This window comes from Piliocolobus tephrosceles, chromosome 12 (assembly GCF_002776525.5).
Source record: "Piliocolobus tephrosceles isolate RC106 chromosome 12, ASM277652v3, whole genome shotgun sequence".
Classification (NCBI taxonomy): Eukaryota; Metazoa; Chordata; class Mammalia; order Primates; family Cercopithecidae; genus Piliocolobus; species Piliocolobus tephrosceles.
The window spans coordinates 3,813,350-3,827,222 of NC_045445.1; the positions used below are offsets into that span (position 1 = coordinate 3,813,350).

Sequence of the window (13,873 nt, forward strand, 5' to 3'; positions counted from 1 at the left end):
AAGATGGCATTTCTTTAAGGCCAAAGCATGCAGTTCTTAAACACTGAGGCAAGACTAAAAACTCCTCTTTCTAAAGAGATACAGACATTCTGTGACCGATGTGTCTGAGTTGCATACATAGGCTATCTGGAGATGTCCCCAAGTGTGAAGTGTGAACACCCTCACTTAGAGTTCACAGGGTTAAAGGGAACGGTGCTGACTATGGTCAGTTGGTTGGTTGACTGTAACTTTGAGTATTAGTTCCCTCCAAGTGTAGCCTGTTGATCCTCGTTTGTTTGTTTGTTTGTTTTTTATACTTTAAGTTCTGGGATACATGTGCAGAACGTGCAGGTTTGTTACATAGGTATACACGTGCCATGGTAGTTTGCTGCACCCATCAATCCATCACCTACATTAGGGATTTCTCCTAATGCTATCCCTCCCTAGCCCCCCGCCCCCTGACAGGCCCCGGTGTGTGATGTTCCCCTCCCTGTGCCCATGTGTTCTCATTGTTCAGCACAGTGTCAAAGTTTATCTATGTTGTAGCATGCACCAGCATTTCCTTCCTTTTTATGGCTGAATGTTCCATTGTGTGGCTAGACCACGTTTTGTCTATCCATTGACCCTCTTGGGTTTTTGAAGAAAACATTTCTCTTCCATTTTCACTGTGTTTACAGTCATTGTCTTCAAGTATCTGGGCCCTCTCATGATCCCTTTCTGTTATGGACTAAATGTTTGTGTCTCCTGAAAATTCATGTGTTGAAACCCTAACCCCCAATAGGATGTATTTGGAGGGTGGGGCCTTTGGGTTACATGAAGTCTTGAAGGTGGGGTCTTTGTGATGGGATTAGTTCTAAGAAGAGATACCTGAGAGTTCTCTTCTTTGGACCTATTTCCACATTCATTTCAGCTTTCATAATATGTAAAGAAACAGGATGTTTCAGATGTGCGGAACAGCTCCCCGGCTCTGGTGTTCTATGACGTGAAGAGACCCACTTGCTCCCTCAGACTCCCCTTCCCCAAACACATATCTGGGAACACGGCGTGAACATGGCTTTTCTCCCAGATGACCGCCTTGCTGGTATCCCTGGAGCCTGACATAAGACAAGGAGAGTTTTAAGGGTCTGTATCAGATTGGAAGGGGATACCCATTGTATTACCTGGAGGGAGGGCATTCTCATCCCCGTGGTGGGGGATGGATAAAATCTGGGCCTTGGAGACTTTCTGGAACAGTGAGGAGTACCCTTCCCAGTGGCTAGCATAGGCAGCCATGTTTTGGTAGATTTTTCAGTTCACTTTGACTTGGTAACGATGGGGCATTTGAAGCAGGTTTTTTCTTCTCTTTGTTTATTCATTTTTTAAAAAGTTGTTTTTATTTTGTACTTTGGCCATTTTTTTAGATAATGAAAATACATTTCTAAAATATCTAAAAGCCCTTGCTGTGTCTATTAGAAGGGTCTAGAACACTTATAGATGTCTCTAAATACTTGAACATCTCCCCCTGGCAGTTATAATCTTCCTACCATTACGTTACTCTCCATGCCCTTGGCAACCAGGTGAGTCAGGCACTCACTGTGAGGCCAGGTTGTGCTGCTGTCAGAGAAGGGCAGCTCCGTGTGGTTTATCCCCGCCTCCTGCAGATGTATGGCTGTGTAGGAATCAAGGCTGCCATGTATGTGTATAGCAGTGTCTTTTGTCTCTGAGATGCCGAGGGTCTGACACTTCCATTGATCGCAGGGCTTATTCATAACTTTCTCACTGAGGTCATGCCTCCTTTCTACAGGGCCTCTGTAGCTGTGGTGGTTGCTATAGCTAGAGAGGTTCCTGTAGCTATGAGACCTGCTATGGCGGTGGTCACTATTGCTACAGTGACATTCCCTATTGCTATGGTGTGGCTATAGCAGCGGCAGCAGTCCCTAGAATTATGGCAGTCCATACAGCTACCTATATGCATAGGTATCTATACTCAAAGCAAATTGCAGCATGTGATGCACTGTGCAGGGAGGTTTCTGGTGTACTAGAAAGCTACTGTAGTCCCTTTGGCATATAATCGTGAACTCAGAAGGCAGGTGGGAATACAAAACATACTGAACCTGAAGAGTCTGCCAGTGACCTGTGAAATAGCCTCTTTGAGTTCTCTCTCCAGTTGTGGGAAAGAGGGGTGGATAGATTTGCATGGGGCTTGCAGAGTTAAAACTTCTTAAAATTTACATGAAAAGCACTTGTTGTTTCATGATCCAGGAAGAATCACTAGTAATATTTCTGACTGCATGCTTGGAATACTTTTTCTATGCATAAGCATATGTTTGTAAATATTTGTGATTTTTTTTTTAAATAAAATGGGATCATGCTATCCTGAAACCATTTTTTAAATTCAATAATAATATCATTCTCTGTCATTAAAGGGTATTCTAAAATATTATATCAATGGTTACATTATATTATGATATACCGTAATTTATTTAACCAGGACCCTATTTTTGTACAGAGATTCCCCCCAGCTTTTTGCTACTCTACACAGTGCTGTGATGAACATTGTCTAGCCAAATGTGCACAACCCTAATTGTTTCTGTCAGATAACTTCCTAGAAGTCAAATGGCTGGGTCACAGAAAGCAGACACGTCTAAAGATGTGACGCTTTGAGTGGTACTGCTGAGTGGTATTCCATTAAGGTTGTGCCAACCTCCATTTCCACCACTAGTAAGTAAACAGGTGCCTGTTTTCTCAAATTATCACCTCCACTGGGCATTATAGTTTTGTTATCTTTGCAGATTTGTTCACAGCAAAATGCTATCCTGTTTAAATATGCATTTCTTTGAATCTAAAAGGAGGTGAAACACTTTTTCAATATCTTATTAGACACTCTTAAAATATTTTGTGAATTGCCTGTTTATGTCCTTTGCCCATTTTTTTTTTTTTTTTTTTTTACTGGGGTCTGCATATTTTCTCATTTCTGCATATTTCTGCATATTTTCTCATATATTTTAAGGACTCCTTTTACATTAGAGATTAGGAAGCCCTTATATATTCCATAAACATTTTATTTATTCATTCATCAGTTGATGAACCTTTGGGTTGTTTATAGCTTTTATGAATACTGCGATGAACATATGTGTGCAAATGTTTATGTGGACATATGTTTTCAGTTATGTTGGGTATATACCTAGAAGTGGAATTGTTAGGTCATGCTGTAACTCCATGTTTAACTTCTTAAGGAGCAACCAAACTGTTGTCCATAGCAGCTGTACCATTTTACATGCCTGCTAGCAATGTTCAGGGGGTTCCAATTTCTTCACATCCTTACCAACACTCCTTCCTTTCTTCTCCTCTCTCCCTTCCCCTTGTCTTCTTTCCTTTTTCTTTTTTTGGATTACAGTTATCCTAGTGGATATGAGGTGGTGTCTCATTATGGTTTGGGTTTGCATTTCCCCAATGACCAGCAGTGTTGAGCGTCTTTTCATGTGTTTATTGGCCATTTGTATGTCTCTTTGGAGAAACATCTATTCACTTCCTTTGCCCATTTTTAGAATGAATGATTTGCCTTTTTATTATTGAGCTGAAGGGGTTCTTTATATATTCTCAATACCAGCTCCTTATCAGATATGTATTTTGCAAATATTTTCTCCTATTCTGTGGGTTGTCATTCTACTTTCTTGGTGATGTCCTTTGAAGCACACAGGTTTTTAATTTTGACAAAGCCCAATTTAGTTTTACTTTTGTTGCTTGCACTTTTAGTACTGAAGTTTTTACTTCTGATCTGATCTTTTCCATTTTGAGTTTCCGGCTTTAGGATCATATTTAGAAATCATTTTTACCCCAAGATAATAGAAATTCCTTACCTCTAAATTTTTCTATAGTGCTTTATGCCTTCATCCACGTTATCTTTACTGGGAACTGATCTTCATGGATGGCATTGGGTTGGATAATTTAATGTTATGCCCGTGACTCATCACCAACACCATCTTTTGCACCGCGTGCATTTTGTAGGGTAACTGGGTTCAGTCTGTGCCTAGAGGAAGTCAGCAGAGCTCAGTAGCCCAACATGGCTCAAAGCCATGACCTCGGCTTGGCTAGCTCCGGTGACCTGTGTGATTGACTTCAGGCTCAGTAGTGAGAAAGGAAAGAAGGATCTAAGATGACTGGCCGTTTTTTCTTCCAGATGTTTCTTAGCCTCACAGTAGTTTCCGTTCACATGCCCATCTGAGAAGACTTGCCCACAGGATGGGATCACTTTTTTTTGAGGAGGAAGAGAAGCACATTTTTGTCATCTTCTTAGGATAAGACCCTCCTACAATCACAAATGGTCAGATAGTTAGGAACTGCTGGAGCTGTGGACTATTGAGCTTTGAGTGTTTTTGAAAGGCTGGCAGAGTCACGCTTCTCTCCATTTGCCCCTGGGGGGAAATTAGGAAGGGGTTCGACGTGTTTATGTTTCTTATCACAGCCTGTTGCTCAGCAGTCTCGTGATGTTTAAGTTGCGGGGAATCCTTGTGGCCAAGTACTCCTAAGGGAAAGGAGACCTGAGAACACTGTTTCCTTCTGCCTTGAGGTGAAAGAATAGGTTGAATAACTCAGAGTCCAGAAAAATAGAAGTCTAGTGACATGAACACATGAGCAGAGGATGCCATCACAACGGCCACCTCCATCACAGCGGAGGGGACCTCTCTGTTGATCTGGCTGCACACAGTGACCCCCATCTTCCTGTTTGTTATGCTTTCTCCAACAGCAATGATTGTGTGTGTTGATTTTTTTGTTTTTGTTTTTGTTTTTTTAATGCTTTGTTCATAACCATTCATATCCAATCAGGGATCTTTATACAATACATGGAGCTCAAGGATGCAGCCTTAGGTGGGAACATAACAAACCTCATTTTTCCCCAAGAATCTTTTCTTTTAATGGGCTTTATTTTTTAGAGCAGTTTCAGTTTCACAGAAAAATAGAGAGGAAGGTACAGAGAGTTCTCATATTCCCCTATCCCCCACGTGTGCACAGCCTCCCCAGCTATCAATACTGCAGCCCCCCAACCCTGCCTGACAGAGTGGTACATTTTTACAATCCATGAACCTCCATTCCTCCGGACTCTGGTTGGTGAAGGAAACGTTGGAGCTCATTTGCCTTCAGTATCCCAGGGCGGTTTCCCCGGAGAACCCCGGGCTCTGGGAACACAGTCTCCCTCCATTAATGAGCATTCGGCCCTGAGAAGAGGGTGGGATGAACGGTGAACTCAGCGCTAATTAAGGTACTGAAATGGCACCAGTGGCTTCTCAGGGAGTAGCTGTCTGGGGAAGGGTTGTGCACGTGTGTGTGTGCGCGTGTGCGCATTTAACTCTCTGCAGTTCTATCGTGTGTGATTTGTGTGACCACCACCATAGTCAATATACAGAACAGTCTGTCACCACAAGGTTGCTTCCTGTTGCTCGTTTATAATCATAGCTCGCTCCCTCCCTCCCAGCTCTCACCAGCCCCTGCCAGCATTCATCTGTTCTCCATCTCTGTGATACTTCAGATCCTTTTGAATTTCAAAATAGTGGATAAGGGGTTGTGAGCCTACATTTGTTTATGTTCCAAGAGCGACTTCAGCTGTAGTTGAGGCAGTGGCTACGTCAGAGACCCGTGGTGGTGGCATTCAGAGTCAGGCTGTCCCGGCACAGCACCCCACGCCCCGACTTATGGTGAGGCCACTATGTGCAGCTGCACCGCTGGTAGCAAAGACGTGAAATAGAATCCTGTGCCTAAAGAGTCCGGCATGCAAGGCCTGCTCAGGGCAAGGTGGCTGCCATTTTCATAATCAAAAGTTCCACCTGGTGGCCTGGGCTTTGCAGGTGGTAGGCATAGGAAAGCAGGCCTCACTGCAGGCCAGCAGAAGCCTACGGGGGATCCACTGGTTGGGGTCTTGTCGCATAGGTGGGATTGGAAGGGCTGGCACTGCCATCCATCTCACGGAGGCCTGAGCTCCAGCCTGGGCTGTCTGGCCGCTGGCACTAAGTGCTTTTGTCTTTTCTCCAGGTGATGGCCGGTACGGCAGCAATGACGACCCTGGATCTGGTAGGTTTCTGAATCCTGAGGCTCCTGTTGGCCATGTGAAAGGAAAATGAATCTCAGGACCCCAAAAGCACTAAGCCAAGGGAAAAGTCCATCTAGAAACTGTATCAGGCAAACGTGCCTCCTATTCTATCCCTAAATAAGATAGCTACAAAGATGGAAAAAGCTGCACACCTCCCTCACAATTTGCCTACAGGGAAATTTCTTATGGGCCTCAATATCTTTACCCTGAAACAGTTCTGTGAATTTCACCCTGGCTGATCTTTACAGAGGGAGACAGAGCCGTCCCTCTGCTCCCCTGAGACAAATGCAGATCTGATTGCTTCCTCTGCCCAATTGCTTATGTAAAAATGCAGATTCACTGAGCCAGATGAAATTGTGTATTCAGTGAAAGGCTGGTCAAGGACTCAAAAGAATGCAACCTTTTGTCTCTTTCTCTTATCTCCCTATGACCTGGGAGCACCCCACCTCCACCCCTGCTTTGAGTTGTCCCGCCTTTCTGGACCAAACCAATGTACATCTTACACATATTGATTGATGTCTCATGTCTCCCTAAATGTATAAAACCAGCTGTGCCCCAGCCACCTTGGCACATGTCGTCAGGGCCTCCTGAGGCTGTATCATGGGTGCATCGTTAACCTTGGCAAAATAAAGTGTCCTTTTTTTTTTTCTCGCTCTGTTGCCCAGGCTGGAGTGCAGTGGCATGATCTCAGCTCACTGCAAGCTCTGCCTCCCGGGTTCACGCCACTCTCCTGCCTCAGCCTCCCAAGTAGCTGGGACTCCAGGCGCCCACCACTATGCCTGGTTAACTTTTTTTTTTTGTTTTCTTTTTTGGTAGAGATGGGGGTTTCACCATATTAGCCAGGATGGTCTCGATCTCCTGACCTCGTGATCCGCCCGCCTCAGCCTCCCAAAGTGCTGGATTAAAGGCGTGAGCCACCGTGCCTGGCCTGGCAAAATAAACTTTCTAAATTGATTGAGGCCTGTCTCAGATATTTCATAGCAACTAAGAGGAGACACAGTGCTGGCCCACTCTGGTCTCAGACTTGGCCATCGCCCTGAACGTTTCCAATAGATAATCGTGAGGCCAATAGAGGGGTGTAGCCATTTGAAGGAATGAAGCATGAAGATTGGGGTGCCGGGGGAAGTAGCCCCGTGGGAAGCCTGCAGGGCCTCAGTTACAGAAAGCACTGCACCATTTCCATGTCACCCTTTCAAGCTCCTCAAAAGTCAAGTCCTTACGGAAAATGAGAAGTCCTAGGCAAATCCAAGAGGCACCATGTCTTTGTAATGCGTTAGTCGGATCTGTGTGGCGTGGCCCTCTCCTGCTGGCTTGGGGGTTGTGGGCATCTGAATGAACTTAGTCTGGTGCTAGAGGAGAAGCAGGCTCCCGGGCTGCTCCCTGGGGTGCTTTGGCTCTGACCTCACCTGTCCTCATTTCTCCCCCTTCTTCATACAGGCATGGTGGCAGAAACCGGCACCATTGCCGGGGTGGCCAGCGCCCTGGCCATGGCCCTCATTGGTGCCGTCTCCAGCTACATCTCCTACCAGCAGAAGAAGTTCTGCTTCAGCATTCAGCGTAAGTGCAGCTGCCCCCTCATGGCTGGGAACCAGCTGGCAAGGTCTTTGGAGGGAAAGGGTCCAGGACAGATCCAGATCCCTCCACAGCCTGCCTGAGCCCCACTCCCAAGCAGACTTCCTGGGACGGGGGTGGAGGCTACAGTTTTGGAAATCCCTGGGGACAGATCTAGGCTGAATTAAAGTGTAAACCAGCCTGCAAGAGCAGATGGGGCTGGTCCTGATGACCTTCACCTTCCCAGGGCCCCAGCTCCCAGGGGTACTTCTGTGGGGACAGAGCTCGGTGACCATTGTGATGTTTCCTTCACGTAGAATGGGAGGGACCCTGGACTGCACCCATAGCTTCAGACCTCAGCCAAGGGGATGGGGGCCTTTGGAGGCCCTACGTCAGCAGCTCCCTCCCACGCTGCTGGCTCCCTCAGGAGCAGAGGGCAGCGGTTCCTGGGGGTTTGCAAACCACGGCCCTTATTGCACTGGCAGTGCCCCCGTCACATCCTGAGAAGTCACTGCCTGGTGCTCTTCCCCCCCACGAGCCACAAACTAAACTACATGGAATCATGAATTGCTCCAAAGAAGTAGGAATGTGAGAGAAAGAATGACGTGGTTCCCCCCACCACCCTTTACTAGGTTTTTAAAAGACAGTTTTCATCTCATGCTATAGCTGTGAGTCTGCAAGTCATGGATTAATGGAATAGTTAACGAATGGAATCCTGTCTTCACCCATCGGCGCCCCACTCCAGCGAGCCCTGTGGGGATGCTGTTGCAGGAACAAGAAGACCTCGCTCGTCCCTTTTATAAGCACAGATTGATGCTCTGTCACTGTTTGCTGAGTGGAGCATGTCTCCAGTTCGAGGCTGGAGATTTTCAGTTCAAGCGACAGAATGTGACTCAGCTGTAGCTTGTCTCTTTCTACTCCTTGGCCCCTTTGATGCAATGGGAAGCTTAGAGACAGCCCACATGGCTCTTTCCCTACCCTTGCTGTGGTCCTCTGCCCTTAAATCTAGCCTGAACTGAGCTTCCCAGAAAACTAACCTGGATCCCAAGATGCTTTGCTGAAGTCTCCAACTGCTTATTCATCTGACCGTCGTATTTATTTTTACTTCACTCTTGTAGAACATTCTTGACCAGGGCGACACACACAGCATGCACAGCAGTACTGTAGGAGCACATTGACATGTCAGTGCACAGCCTGCAAACCTGTTCATGGCCACCCTGCTTGAGATCCCACTGACCCACCGTGGATCAGGAAGCTTGACTGTAGAGTGGCGTGAGCAGGGAATGGGTCAGACAGAGTCCAGGGCTGGGGACTGGATGGTTTTTAGAGTTATCCCTTTCCCTCAAATCAAAAGTCAAGAAATCCTCTAACTGGTGAAAAAGATGGGAATCCAGCCTTCTAAATGCGTGGACACTGATATTTAGAAGGAGACACTGGGCGAGAGGATCGAGTTGCACTTAGTGTGGCGGGGGCAGTTTTGCATCGGCCTCCTGGGCTGTGCCTGGAACAAGGAGCCCAGGGCAACCAGGTACATAGTCACAGCCCTTGATCTCTGACCTTGTTCTTGTTGCATTTGGCAGAAAAGTAGAAGCCGCCTAATACAGGGGGTTTCTGTCCAAGAGGCCCCAAGGCTGTCCTCTGTGGGCTCTCCCCCTGGCAGGTGGATTGGAATGAGATGGGAATTCTGGGACACGTGGCCTTCCTCGTGGTCAGGGATCCTCATTTGAAACTGCTTTTTGGGCTGGGATCTCTCCATACTCGTCTCCCCTCAGGGGAGGGAGCCAGGACCTGGCCAGGGACACTTCGGGAGAACAACTGAGAGCATCCTGCTTGCCAGGAGAGGAGTCAAGACTTTGGATAAGCATCCAGGTGCTCAAGATGGTCTCTTGGGAAAAGATAAAAGCCCAGATTTGGATTAAACCAGGCCTGTGGGAAAAAGTTAGAACTGAGAGAAAAGTATCTTTCCTGTATGATTGATTAACCTAGTGGGTAACTAAAATGACATTGAACAAATACTTATTATTAAAATAAATCCTACACCCAGAGATGCCCTCAAAGTGGAGGCCACAGTGGCAGGGGAGGTCCTGGCGGCTGGCTAGAGGCCTTCTCCTGTTTGGCCCTTTGCTGGAGAGCTTTTTTGGCTGGAAGCACCATGTCAGATACATTTTGGCCTTGATTTTCTGATGATTTCCCCTTCTGGGTGGTTGGGGTGGCAAGGAGGTTTGGTTCGTAGCAACAAAGTAGTTGTGAGCTCTTGGAACAAAAAGGCTAACGCCCCGGGAGCCAAAAGGGCTCACTGGTGAAGTTTGCCAAAGCTCTATGAGTTCACTGGGGCTGCCAGAACAAGAGTCACAAACTGAGTGGCTCAAAACAATAGAAGTTGATTCTCTCCCAGTTCCAGGGGACTCCGGGTGTTCCCTGGCTTGTGGCTGTATCACTCCAATCTCGCTTTATATCCTAAATCCACAATGACCTCATCTTAACATCCTTAACTTAATTACACCTGCAAAGACCCTGTTCCTAAATAAGGCCACGTTCACAGGTTCCAGGAATGAGGACTCGCAGATCTTTTTTGGCATGGGGCGGGGCATCCTTCACTATAGCATCATTAGCCTAATGGTGAGATGCGACAGTCCACAGTTTTCAAATCCATGCCCATTACAAAACTGGGTGACATGGCCAGGCCAAAGGATGGCTTTGAGACTTTAACAAGCATGCTGGGTAAAAGAAACTACTTAAACCACAGGTCTGTAGTTCCTAGTAAGAGCAGCTTCCCAGGCATCGTGCGCTTGCCACCCACCTGCCATTGTCTCTCTTCCGGGCTCTGCACGTGGCTGAAAAGCCAGCCCTGTAACTCGGCCTGGCAAGGGCAGGGCCATGGATGGGGAGAGTTCTGGGGCTGAGCAGACAGGGTGGCCGGCCTGGGCCCTCTCCTGCTGGGCCCTCAGTTTCCCCATCACGGGTATCTCAACTTCCTTCCTGCTCTGGAATTAAAACGTCAGAGGCTGGCTGGAGGCTGCTCAGGTGTCAGTAGGAACAGAGAAAAATAGGTTGATTTCCAAAGCACAAAGTGAACATCTTGATTGTATCTGTCTTATTAAAATGGAAGGAAAATACGTTATTTTCATGCTGATTTCCTAAAACGGGCCAGTGTGAGGTTTTGCGAAGTGAATCAGCAGGCAAAGCGGGGCAGCTCCCAGGAACCCCGTCGCCCAGTGTGTCCATCTTGGATTTCACTGCCCTTCCCCTCCGACCTTCCTTCTCCCGTGGCACCTTCCTGTGTGGCTGTCTCCCCAAGCTAGAGGCTGGGAGTCCTCCTGTCCCCCACCTCATGTCAGTGCATTCCCCCAGTCCTGGGATTTGTGCCACCTGCGTAGGTCTCCTCTTGAGCCACACCTCCCTGTCACCATTGCCATGGCCCCTGCCAGGACAGAGCCAAGGTCTTCCCCTCATCTTCCATCCAGAAGGTCCCACAGACCTTTGTGCCTGTCCAGTCTCCTCCACACCTCACTCTCCTCCAGGGGGACCTGTTTTAAAATGCGTGGATCCCCCTTATGCTTCCTGCTGCCCTCAAGGTCCTGGCTGAGCCCCTGAGTTTGGCATTTGGAAGCCCTTCATGGTTTGGTCCCAACCACATCCTTTCCCCTCCATAGGCCTCCCATAGGCCTTTCACTTCCCGAGGGCGCCATGTGCTCTCCATCCCGGGCCTCCGCTGTTCCCCCTCCTGACCTAGCTCCTCTCGCCCAGCAGGCCTGGAGCAGCTTCTCCCAGCCTGTGGTCCCACAGCGCCCCCTGCTGACCTCACCTGGTGCTCATGGGGCGGGATCGGGCCTGTTGGTTACTGTGTCTGCGACTCCCAGCTCGCCTTGCCGCCTCAGTGATCAGGAGTCTCTGGAGCGTCCATTCCATGGTGGGGCTGCGTGTACATCATGTCCCTGGCACCTAGCCCGGGCCAGAATCAGGAGGGGTCCCGCAGACATTTGTGGGGTGGCTGAGCACACTGAGAAGCTGGGAGTTGGGCCTCCTGTCCCCACTCTTTCCCTTGAGTCTCAGCCACTGACTGCCACATGGAGATGGCGGTAGAGGGGGCAGGGGTGCAGAACACGAAGCCCTGGGGAGACAGCAGGAGGTGGCTGCGAGGAAGGGCCTGTCCCCACCACTGCTGGGGACCCTTGGCTTCCCTAGCCTTTGCCCTCAGTGTGGAAAGCCCGCACGTTTGCTGTCGGGAGCCTCTTACTCCAGGGTTCTAAGCTTTGTGTCTTGCCTTCAGATGCAGCAGAAGGTCAAGGTAACGCTGCTTTGCCTTCCTCACTTGCCTTTTGCTTCAGCCTTCATGCTTACTCATTTGCCCCCTGCTCTTGGCGCTTCCTTGCCACTCTTCTCCCTCCTGCTTCCCTGGCACTCACCGACGTGGCTATAACTGGGACTATCTTTAGCTTGCCCTGATGCGTGTGAGAGGATGCCACCTGCCAGGTGCTGTGTCCCCAGGCTGGATGTTGCGGGAGCTGGCGGAGAGTTGAGGTGCCGTGGTGAGGGCTCACTTGTCCACTGGTGGTCGTGCCTGGGGAGCACATAGAGAGCCACCCGCAGGCAGGAAACGATCCAGCGCCCACTGGGTTGGCAGCTGGCGGTGATCACGAGGCTCAGGGTGTGTCTCCTGGCCTCCACCTGTCAGCTGGGAAGGTGCACCTGGGGCAGCTTCCACTGCACTCATCACCTGCCCCGCTCTGCGTGGGGCCGGCCACACCTGCCAAAGAGCAGTGCCCGCATTTGTCACAGACCCATTTGGCTCCCACCTCAAGCCCAGCAGCCGCCGGGGCAGGCAGGTGGCGGGCATACTTGCTTAGGCAAGGAGCCTGTAGCCCAGGACTATGGCTTGGGTTGCACTGGTGCCTGGTCGGTCGGTCGGTCGGTCGGTTGGTTGGAACCATGCCCCGGTTTTCCCACAGACCCGGGGCTGAAGGCTTCCAGTCCCTGTGCTATGCAGGGATGAGACACAGACTCGACTCTGCAAGCAGCAGCAGGAGTGGGGTCCACTCTAAGAACTTGAACACTGGCGCTTGCTGGCTGAAGGGGATGCTTGGTACCGTCCCCAAATCCCTCTTGTAAATAGGTGTGGAGAAAGCCTAGATAACCAACTAGACTGAAGCAGCTGTTGGTGGGCCAGCCCCTCCAAGCTCGGGTGGACACAGCAGTTTTTCCTGCTGCTGGGAGAAGCCAGTTGGCCTCTCTGCACAGGTATTGCTGGGAGGCTGCATGTGGGCAGGAGGCTTTGCTGCATCTCCACGGTGCCCTGCATCCATCAATCACTCATAGCGATCGGCTCCCTGGCCCCTGGGCCGGCCGCACATGGACCTGTGGATGGTGCTGAGCCCTGCCACCGGGCACCCCCTCCACTGGGCGGAGCTGCCGTCTTGACGTGGTGGCGGCTGCCCTGTGGGGATGGAGTGCCAGAAGCCTTTGCTGCATGTTATTGTTATTTCTGAGGACGACGATGAGAACTCCTGGGCAGTGAATTCCTGGACAAACAGTTTTCATCCGGATAAGGATGTTCAGGTGGCCCAGGTTGCAGGGTTTTGAGCTCCCTGGGGCAGCTGTGCTGCTTTTTTAGCTGCAGAGGACTTGGTCAGGCATTCTCAGTCGCCGTTGGGGACCCGCAGGTCCTGTGCGCGTCACTAATTCTGCCCTTTCCCCTTTGCAGAGGGTCTCAACGCAGACTACGTGAAGGGAGAGAACCTAGAAGCCGTGGTGTGTGAGGAGCCCCAAGGTGAGGACTTTGTACTCACTGTCCCTTGCTGACACTTTCCTAGTTGGCCCCAGCACTGAGCAGAACTGTGCTAGAGAAGCAGGGAAGCACGGAGACCTCTGCTTCTAGAATGTCCGGCCAGAGCAAAAGCCCACCCTGATCAGCCTGCCTCCCACTTTTCGTGAGCCCAAAGATGCTGGGGTGACAACCGGGGCCATCTGCTGCCATGCCATTGACTTCTGGGCATTGCTGCTGCTCAGCCCCTGCCCTTGATTCGTCTGGGCCAGAGCCCCAGGCACCTCTGCTCCCCATCAGCAAAAACAATTACATTCTGAACAGAGCCATGGGGAAGCTTTTCACCTAGACCTAGAACTTTTCCCTTTGCAAATTGCCACAGGCAAGAGGGAACTTGGTTAAAACCCAGACCCTATTGTCAACACCTGTGCCCCTCCCTCCCCCTTCTGTGGTCATCAAGCACTTTCTGGATTCAGGAGCCGTTGGCAATTTGAGGTCGCATAAGTTCAGGCCACAGG

General features: G+C 49.7%; 1 protein-coding gene across 2 annotated transcripts in view; it reads left to right on the forward strand.

The window, feature by feature from the left end:
- The window catches only part of CD99L2 (CD99 molecule like 2), a 126,526-nt gene that overhangs the window by 109,144 nt on the left and 3,509 nt on the right, over window positions 1-13,873 (forward strand). For both annotated transcript variants that reach the window (XM_023202174.1, XM_023202175.1), the window contains 3 exons: window positions 5,986-6,024; window positions 7,481-7,600; window positions 13,296-13,361. In XM_023202174.1, coding sequence (XP_023057942.1) covers window positions 5,986-6,024; window positions 7,481-7,600; window positions 13,296-13,361 — 225 coding nt within the window. The remainder of the gene's footprint in view (window positions 1-5,985; window positions 6,025-7,480; window positions 7,601-13,295; window positions 13,362-13,873) is intronic.